Source organism: Hetaerina americana, unplaced genomic scaffold, assembly GCF_022747635.1.
Source record: "Hetaerina americana unplaced genomic scaffold, ioHetAmer1.1.p SCAF_18, whole genome shotgun sequence".
NCBI classification, from domain to species: domain Eukaryota; kingdom Metazoa; phylum Arthropoda; class Insecta; order Odonata; family Calopterygidae; genus Hetaerina; species Hetaerina americana.
In genome coordinates this window covers 4,274,451-4,284,833 of record NW_027286741.1, presented here as the reverse complement: position 1 = coordinate 4,284,833, position 10,383 = coordinate 4,274,451, and the positions used below count along the sequence as shown (strand labels likewise).

At 41.2% G+C, this 10,383-nt stretch overlaps 1 protein-coding gene across 1 annotated transcript; it reads right to left on the bottom strand.

The window, feature by feature from the left end:
* Positions 1-2,508: 2,508 nt before the first annotated feature.
* Positions 2,509-8,880, bottom strand: LOC139687202 (thioredoxin-like). Its single transcript, XM_071584323.1, has 2 exons — positions 8,719-8,880; positions 2,509-2,874 (listed from the first exon to the last, which is right to left on the bottom strand). Exons 1-2 carry the CDS (start codon positions 8,878-8,880, stop codon positions 2,509-2,511), a joined length of 528 nt encoding a protein of 175 aa, XP_071440424.1.
* Between the last annotated feature and the right edge of the window lie 1,503 nt (positions 8,881-10,383).

Sequence of the window (10,383 nt, the reverse complement as noted above, 5' to 3'; positions counted from 1 at the left end):
AAGATAGCGCAATAATAGGGCGGAGAGTTATTTCGGCCCGGGACATAGCCTAAATAAATGATCGCAAACCGACGTAGACCACACGGGAAGATCTCCCCTCCGCAGGCGACGACTTGTCGGCTTCCGTCCCGCCTGTTTCCTCGTTCGCCCCCGAAGGCCCGAGACACGTCGAGCCGTGAAGGAGCAGAGCCGAGAACGTAAGGCCCTGGCCACGCGAGGGCCACGTCGCGAGGGCCACGTCGCGAGGCGGACTCCCGGGTCCGGGGACGCAGGTACGCATTCGCGGGGCCTCCAAGCATCCCTCCGGGCCCGCCTTCGCTTCCAAATGCGCGCAAATGCAGACTTAAATATTAAAGGCGCGCCGCTTCCACGTATTCGCTTCGCGCGTGAGCTGAAATTTGCGGCGGTCACAGGAGGATGAGGTGTAGGTGCAGTGGTCGGTCGTCCAAGGGTATTCCGTGGGCAGGAATTCCGGGGAGGAGGTCCCAAAGGGAATGAGCGCACCGACAACTATTCGCGGCGGCCGGTTCGATCCCCCTCGGACGCCCGGAATGCCCCGTCGACGCCTTGCCCAGCGACGCTTCAAGCAGTAACCGGCCCTGGAATCCGAAAGGCGCCCCTCGTAAGCCTCCTCTCGAGGAGTTGGCGCATTGAAGGGCAGGCGGGGTGATTGGGGTTGGTCACCGCCTCTCGTTGTCCTTTACCACATTGGGTGTGACACGCGACGTTTTGATTATTTCTACGGAGTATCCATCATTTCCTCCCTCCGGCCAACACCAATCCTTTTGAAGGTGCTAGAAATAGCTTGAATCAGGCTTTTTAAATTCTACCGCCACCCCGGACTAAATAGTTCCCATTACCTGACACTTTTCTCCCTCGTTCTCTCTGACTTCTAGTTTGCGGTTCCATCTCCCCTGATTAGGACGAGATTTTCGGTCCTTTCTTTCCCTCCACGTTCCTCATCATCCCGTCTCCCTTCCGTGATTTTGTTGTCGTCGCGACATGAAGTTGTCTGACTGCGGTAGGGGTAATATTTTAATATATTAGTCTGGTGTGTATTCACCCCCTACCACACACTCTAGCGGTAGCTTACAGGGGACTAAAAAACGAAATAATAATATATAAAATACTAAATAAATAATAAAAACAACCCATCACCGATTACATATGCCCCTCCGTTTAACCCCCAAAGTCCCCTCTTCTGCTTATCTTCTCAGTAGTCACTCCTCGTGCCCTAATAAAGGGGGCTGGGACCACCATGATGAAAAAGTACTGAGTCAGAGTTATAATAATTTAATAAATATTAATAATATTTTTTATGCCAGTATCTCTATGCATATGTGTGCATTTGACAAAAAGGTTTAATATCTACGACATTTCTGTGACAAAACAATGGCATTGATTTCGCACGCAATTAAAGTGGTTCTCAGGATCATCAACCAGAGAATAGAGAGTGGGGCAAATGATTACATAGAAGTTGATGAGTTTGGATTCAGGAATGGGAGAGATACGCGCGATGCCAGTGCAGTAATGAGATCACTGATGGAGAGGAATACGTGCATGGAATACAGTCAGGACGTATTTTTTGTTCCTTTGATCCTGTTTTTTTTATGTTTCTTTATGTGCATTCATTTTCAGCACGACACTTTCATCGGCATTCTAGTTTGCCTTATCAAAAGATGAAGGAGAAAAACACTCCATAAGATGGAAATGTCAGCACCGCTCCAAGAAGGTCATCATGATTTTAAAAAGTTTTCAGTAGCAAACTTAAGTATGACATGGAACATAATAGCATCACTTCAAAATGTTATAGATGGAATACCAGAAAATATGAATGTGAAGAGTAGTATATTTACTTGTACATTCAACAACAAATGATAGGAAAAAACTATTACTATAGACTTGAGAGAACCAAGACCAATGAAATTGAAGTTAGGTCATTTCATTGTAGTGCTAACGTGCTGAAAATCAATGTCCAGACAGTAGCTGGGAAGTTTAATTTCAAGCCAAATAGTGATAGTTACCATATAGTATCATGCAAAAAGAATGTATCATGTCCCAAACACGCAATTTTGCCATCAGACGTATCATACTGCAATACATCTTTTCAAATTCAATCAAAAAATTTCACAAAAACTTATCCACATGTATATGGCATGAAAAACAATAAAAATTCAATTAATGTAAATAATTACATGGAATTACTACAAAATTCTTCATTGAAGTTTCTTGGTAACCATGAGTGCAATCACTCTTGACTTTTTTTCAACATTGATTTCCAAGCTGAGAGTCTGAACAGAACAGTTATGGCTTGTGTATCCAAATAGAAAGGCACATTGTTTCTTTCCATTCACTACAAATTAGGAATAACCTATTCATATTTTATAAATTAAAGTTTTTACGATCTTTTGGTTCTCCTACTGTACAATAACCAGCAAATGTAATACATTTCAATGGCTGATTTTGGGAGGAACTACTAACTAATGCACTGACCTAAATTTCTATTTGTTATTGAGGACTATGATGTTTATTTTCTAAATGGCTTGTATCTGCTCCCTTTGTGGTTTTCTTGTTTCCAACAGAGAGCTTATTCATTAGTCCTTCCACCGTGGCAGCATCAACTAATCCAACGAACTTGTCAGCAACTTGGCCATTTGTGACAGCCACTACAGCTTTCACCTCAAATGTGTGAACTAACTCAGGACAGTCCTCCACGGCAAGATCAACGTCAGTAGAAGTGGCTAATAATTTGCGAAGAAGAGGAGTCAATATTTGGCATGGCTCACACCACTCAGCATGGAAGTTGACCAGCACAGGAATGTCACTGTTCATCACACGCTTTTCACACGTTTCGACGGTCTGCCCGTCACAATCCTAGGCAATGCAAAGAAAAACGAGCCTCCCACCAATGAGGGCCTTCGATATCCAGTTCTGAAAGTCAAGGGTACTTGGGTTCGTCTCGCGGCCACGCCACTCCCCTCCTCGGCCGCTCCTTTCCCGTGTCGCCCCTTCCCTTCTCCCGGTCACCCACAGCCAGTGAATCGCCGACGGAAGACGATGCTGCGGGCGGCCTTTGAGTGATACACCTTCCTACGGTTAACTAAGGCCACCGAGCTCAATCCAAAGCTTTAAGAACTAGGGGTTTGTGGCATGTCAAAACTAAATGGCATCATATCTCCCGTCTGAACGATTGGAAAGAAGAAAGCATTTTTAAATATACACGCCCGCCAATTTGAAAACGCCTCGGTCTCTTGCGCGTATTTTGCCCGCAATTGCATCGGCGTGTACACTGACATCCATCCGAAACCAGAGCCATATCGAACAGATTGGCTTTTGCCTCCCCCGCCCCTCTGAGATCACCAAAATGATCGCGTCCTCCAAGCCGAGGCGGGTCCAGCTTGCCCCCCCCCCTTGGTGGTCGAGCACTCAGTGCCGAAGTCGACATCCTAGGAGTTGCCATAGTCGATTAATTTGCAAATTATGCACTGACATGGTGGAGTGAACGGCATACATGAATTGCATAAAAGGTATCGGGAATATTTTCAGAAAAATAGGTTTATTTCGCTATATAATGTCACATTGCCTCGAAATTCTTCGAAGTACATCCCTTGAGAGCGTCGACACATACTTTTTCTAGCGGCTTTTCCACGACTGGAAGGCTCCCAGGTGGGCGGATTCCGGATATGGGTGCTCTTAATGGGAACGCGTGCCAGGTTCTTTGACGGCACTTAGGGTCCCATGGTGGTGGTGTCCTTTGAGGGAGGATTTTACTTTTATAGTGAATGGCAAATAATAGTCTTCTGGTGCCAAGTCGAGGGACTGTAAGTGGGTTGGGGAATAGTTGTGATACCGCTGCAGAAGGTCTTTGCAAGCATACAGATACTCGACTCTGCTCTTTCGGTCGTCCGTCCAAAGACCGAATTTAGCGCAGATCATTCGCACCACCAAATTTGTAGTGATATTTGTGTGCACTTTCATTTTGTATCAATGCGAATAGGATCTGCGATCATGGAAACACTTATTCGATATTGCGGGCAGTGAATTTCCCCAATATTCTTTTCCATTTACAGAAATGATAGAACAAATACAATCGGGGGAGGTGTGTACATTGAAGTTAAGAAGCCTTGCGTCAGCAGGGCTGAGGTAATTCAAAGTAATGGTTTGGAAAGCTTTTGGTGTTCAATTAAGAGTCTTCAATCTCAAAGAATTTATGTTAGCGCATTTTACAGACCGCCGGACGGCAGAGATAATTCAATATATTAGAATTAGGTCAAAGGTTTCTTATCCCAACATAATGATCGCGACGTTATAATCGGTGGAGATATCAATGCCCCATCTATTGGCTGGAACACATATAGCTTTTAAACGGGCGATAAAGACGAAGATATCTGCGAATCGCTATTGCATTCTTTTGCACTGAACTAATTGAATCAACTTGTCACTTCACCAACTAAGGGTGATAATATTCTTGATTTGTTAGCAACGAATATTTCCGAAAAAAGTTAGCTAGAGAAACTATTAAAGGAATTAGTGGCCCCTGGGCAGTGAATACTCTTTGCTTTCAAAGTAAAGACCCTTTGCTGATGATTGCAATATATACAGACGAGTAGAACATGTAAATGACCACGTAATACTTCAAAATGACGTTGATCGCCTTGGTGACTGGGTTTCAAATAATAATATGGTCATCAATGTAAGCCAGAGAGAGCAAATAACTTTTCCAAATAAAAAAGTAGAAAAGGATATTTACACTCTCTTTGGAGACAGAATCCCATGTAGCAGTTATTGCCAATATTTGGTCGTTTACTTAACTTGGGATGTTGGATAGGGACTTCAAGTAGGTGCTGTGACACGGGAGGCATTAAAATACTTGATTGGGTAATGATACATGTGAAAGGAAGTAGCATAGTCACAAAAGAAAAAGCATATAAGGAACTGGTAAGCCCAATCCTGGAATACTCGTCCATGGTACGGGAATCACATGACGTGGGATATATTAAAAAAGTAGAAATATCGGAACGAAAGGTAGCGAGATATGCAGTCCGAAGGTACAAAAGAACAGATATTATTACGAAAATTTTGGACATACTTAAATCGGAGAGTTTAAAAAATTGAAGAAAAAGGATTAGGTTAGTCGCGATGAATAGAATTTGTTAAAAATGACGGAGCGTGGGAAGATTTGTGGAAGCAGACGGAAAAAACCAAGTATTAAGGAACCAAACGACCACAGTTTTAAAATAAAATAAGTTCACGAAAAATACTCTTTTTTAAACAGAACTATTGTTGAATGGAACCAGCTGCCTGGAGGGTTGTTTGAGCCATTTTCATCCAATTTTAGGAGTTTTAACGATAAGTGTAAAGCATTCACTGGGTGATAAACTTCATTGATCAGTGATTATTATACTGTTGTACTTATTAGAAATATTGTTCTGTACGTGATATGGACGGCGTGAGAATTTGTATTGCAAAAGTGAATGATGTGTGTTAACGGTGCGTGATTTTGAACGGTGTATGAAATTGAAGAGTGCGTGATTATGGACGGAGTGCGGCGATGGACGGGTGGGCGGGCGTTGTAGGCATGGCGAGAGCCCAGCCCATTTGTGATGGCAAGGGTGCGGTTTATTGGTAAAGGAAGTTTTTGTCTCATATCTGTTCTTCTTGTGTTTCTTTGCATGTTCATTGTAGGGGGCGACCGTTGACCGGACTTGACCGTTGCCACCAGGGAAACTGCCAATTTGTAAATGAGATTTATATAATAATAATAATAAATGTTAAGTTTTCGCCTCATGGGGTCCGAAATAAAAATACTCAAAGGAAAATTTATTTGTTTCAAGAAGGGCGGAACAGAGCCAATTAGCTAGTGTTAAGAAAGACAGTAAACACCGAAATACCGAGGATACGTGGAATCACTTCCTTGAGATCACGCGCTCAGCAGTCAACAAGTTAGTTCCCAGTAAATTCATAAAAGATAACACGGAACCAAGATGGAACAATGTGAGTGTTAGAGAAGCATGGAAACGTCAAAGGCTAAGTCACGCCAAGATGAAAAATGATGCATGATATCTCTAGCGACGAAAGAATTGAAATCACATATGATTACATGACATCTAGGGCGAATGCAAAAAAATGAATTTCGGAAAGCGTTAAGCGAATTCAAAAGGAAAAGGTTAGCGGAAATTTTGAAGGAGAACCAGAAAGCATTTTGAAAAAGGCCAACTTATTAAATTCCTTCTTCCAAAGCGTGTTCATTGCGGCCTCACAGAATACCCCCGATAGCCTACCAAATCGTGTGCCGGTCATCCTACGCCCAAATTTTAAATCCCATATAATGGATTAGAACCTTAACGGAAAAATATTAAGCCTAATAAATCCTCCGGGCCAGATGAAATACCCGCTCGTATATTTAAGGCCTAAGGTTCAGAAATTGTACCGTACCTAGAAATAATATTTAAGAAGTCGCTGGTAGATCAAAAGGTTCCCAGAGATTGGAAAACTGCTAACGCAACACTAATATTTAAAAACGGAGACAAGGAGGAACCGAGCAATTACAGACCTATTTCCCTCACATTCATTTCGCGCAAGGTTATGGAACATATAGTCGCCAGTTCGATCGTTAAACACCTCTAAATTCATGAGTAACTAATGAAAAATTAGCATGATTCCCGAAAGGATAGATCCTGCGAGACACAACTCGCCCTTTTTGTTCATGATATTCTTACTTTGGGAGAGAGCAATGTTCCAGGGGACGCGGTTTTTCAGGATTTTAAGAAAGCCTTCAACAAAGTATCTCATAGTAAACTAACAGGCAAAAATAGAAGCATATGGCTTAGAGAAAAATATCCTGGGTTGGATTAAAGACTTTTTGAAGGGTTGGGTACCAAGACTAGTGATGTATGTAGTTAGCTCAAATACAGTAGGGATTACTTCAGATGTTCCTCAGGGAAGCGTTATCGGACCTCTTTTATTGAGAAGATGGAACAACAACGGATAAATAAAACGAGGCCTGCCAAATGAAGTACGCAAGGCTTAAGACACTGGATTGGACATTGAAAGTTTTTCAAGAGGTGGGTGGTGGTTGAACTGTGAGTGGTGGTCAAAGTGAGGTCAAGACATGGGCAAGAATCGAATCAAAACGCGAGCACCCAGTGTGGGCAGTTCGTGAACTCAAATCCACTACTTGAAGGCATCACTTGGAAAGATCTCGCGTGCAAAACCAGCAACTCAATTAACTGCGAATTCGAAAATTTGTTGAGAGGAAATTACTAAATGAGGAAATCACTACAAATGATTGTGGCTTAGCCTAAAAAATAAAATCTCAATTAAAGCTATCCATCGTGTGCAGAGATTTATAAAGGATAAAAAAATGACTAATTATATCCCAAGGTGCAAAATTTGTATTAGCAACGGAGTTTACAATAAATATTAACCCTAAAATTCCGTTGATACCGGCAGTACGCGACAAAAAGTTCGGTTCCTGTAACTTAGAGTGCACTCCAGACCTTACAGCCCATTTGATGTGGAAGGGAAAATTTGAACTTTCATGAGTATGCCTGCGAGAAAACTTTCAATGTATTTGTCAGTGCATCCTCTATAGCAGTATTACAAGGTCACTCGTAGGTCACACCTGCGTGGAATACGCAACGCCGAATCGTTTTCATTTAGCAACAGCGACCAGAATTTAATCAATCGGAAAAGCGATTGGCGTTAGCTCTCTCTGCATTAATCCGTTAAATGATATATTATATTTGCCTTTGTGATGTTGAATCAGTGTTTTGTGAATGTGCAGTTAGTTAACAGGGTTCTTTTATTCAAAATATTCATCCGTTTGCTTAATTTTGTGGGTATGATTTCCTCTTCAAAATATTTGAATGTCCAGTTTCCATTTTTCTGGAATGATGTCTAACGATATATCAAATTTGATCAGCCATTAAAATACATAGTACAAAGGTGTCGTGGCCACCAATGAGAAGGATAAGTACCCATTAAAATTAGGATTTACAGGCAGTACGTTCAACAGATAACATTGCTAAAATGAAAAAGAAAAGTATTCCTGTTAGTAATATTGCGTTCGCATGACGTTCGATTAAAACGGTCGGTATGATATAGTCTTGAGACACCAAGTCTTTCATTGTCGAGTTATCTAGATCCCATTTGTTTTGAAACTAAGTCTTCCGTCAATGAAATGATACGGGATTGAGACTTGAGTCCCTATGCCAATCGCTCGGGTGCATGCAGCGAGGAGATGATCTGAATACGACTAGTTAATGAACCGGTTCTCGTTACTTCTCGCGTTCCAAGCAAAATGTTCGATTAGGATCCAAACCATTGTCCATATCTGAAAGAAATATATTTTTCCGAAACTTTCCCCGATACCGTTTATACGCATCATGTATAGGTTGGGATTTGGAATCATTATCATAAGTATTTCAATCCTGAGTTTAGTGCGCCGCAGCCCATCGTTCCTCTCTACTAGGAGTTAATTCCATCACTTCCTAATATTTTACGCCCTTTCAAATTTGTCCAAAACACTCCATCTTTCGATCGACTCCATGGAATCTTCCTTTAAGTTTTTCCTTCTATTATGTTTATTAAGTAATCCATTATGCTTAAAGGCTTGTCCAACCTTCCCTCACTCTTTTTTGCCGTAGATATCTCTCTCCATGTGGTCCTTAACGCTTCCGCCTTTCTATATATGTACTTCTTCGTTCCTCACTTTGCCTGTTCTTCTAATCCCCAGCAACATGTTTCAAAGGCCTGTTTTCTTTGCTGGTCCACTCTTCCCACCTTTTGCCTCTCCACGGGAGTGCCATGCTCCGTGCCAACGTCTCGACGAGCTGCTTCCATGACTACATTTTCAGCTTCCTTGATTAATGCAGTCATTTCCTCTTCTCCGACAGCGCCTCCTTAGTTATTCTTCCCTCGATGCCAATTCTCCCACCCCACATTATACCGTTCCTTCCACTAGCTCTTGTTTCAATCCTCGAATTGTGGCACCTGCCTGCCCGCCTGTTACATCTCCCTTCCGCGGTTCCTTATCAAAATTTCAAAAAGATTTTCTAAAAATATTTTTCCAAATGAAATTATTTATACACTGAAATTTCTAATTTGAATATTTCTAATATTATAAAATAGGCAATTTTTCTAAAAAAAAGTTTATTCATTGGATACAATTAAACCTAAGTAATGGTATTAGCGAGTAGGGTTAAATATTCTACAGTACGATTACAATCCATATAAATATCATATTCAGAAACATTAGAACCCAACCAAACTAAACCCTCTTGCTACATTCTCCAACTTTAGAACATTTCCAGTACCAGCGATTTTTAAAACGTATACGTTGTAGTAAACAAACTCATCTAGAAATAAATGTTTCCCTACCAATTTGGGTTTCGGATCCATGTGTGTCATACGCTTGCTTATTACATGCTACACTTTATAGAAATACATTATTAGAAATTGTGGTTTAGAAAAAAGGCATTTATTTATTTATTAGAAAGTAAATTAACTCATTGTATACATGCGTATTACACAATTATGCTACAAATGTAGTTTCCATAGCAACAATGTTTTCCATATTTTTAGGAATAAGCATTTGAAATACGGATCGGGAAGGCCCATCCACAATCGAGGATTTTAGTTTTATTGTAGTTGATGCTAGTACTCGTATTATATTCCTTAAGTGCTTGGTCCACAGCATTCAGAGTTGCTCCTCTTGTGTTTCTCCAACTATTACCACATCATCTGCCAACCGAAGCATCTTAATTTCTTCGCCATTCATTGCTTCACTATTCATTGCCACAGGTCTTCTTCAAGTCCACCAATGACACCCACATGCAATCACTTGCTCGTGTGCGCCGTTTTTTAACAAGATCCTCCAACTCTCTCTTGCTCATGTTTTTTTCTGAATTCAAGTTGGTTTTCCGTGACGCTTGTCTCTCTCTTTCCTTCTATTTGTCGGCGTATTGTTTGAGTAAATTGCTTTGATGTGTGTGATGTCAGACTAGATGTTTCGCGTTTATCGCCATTTTATGTTCTTGCCTTCTTTGGTATCGCAACCATAATATTCTGTATGAAGTCCTCTGGTAATTTTCTAGGGCTGTAGCTATATTTTATTATTCGATACCTTCGCTTTAACTCCAAGTGACCAGAATATTTCTTTGTTTGTTTAGTCAACTCCTTGTTCCTTGTTGTCTTCGGCTGATCCACAGCTATTCGGAATTTGTTTCTCAGTATTTCGGGGTCCCGTTCTTCATCTTCCATCCAGATTTCCTCTTTTATTGAGTCATCTTCAAGTGAAATGGGGATTCAATACATTCCTTTTATCTATTCGCAAAGTATTCATCTTCCATTAGCATCTCGGACTCATTGAGATTTTGTTTT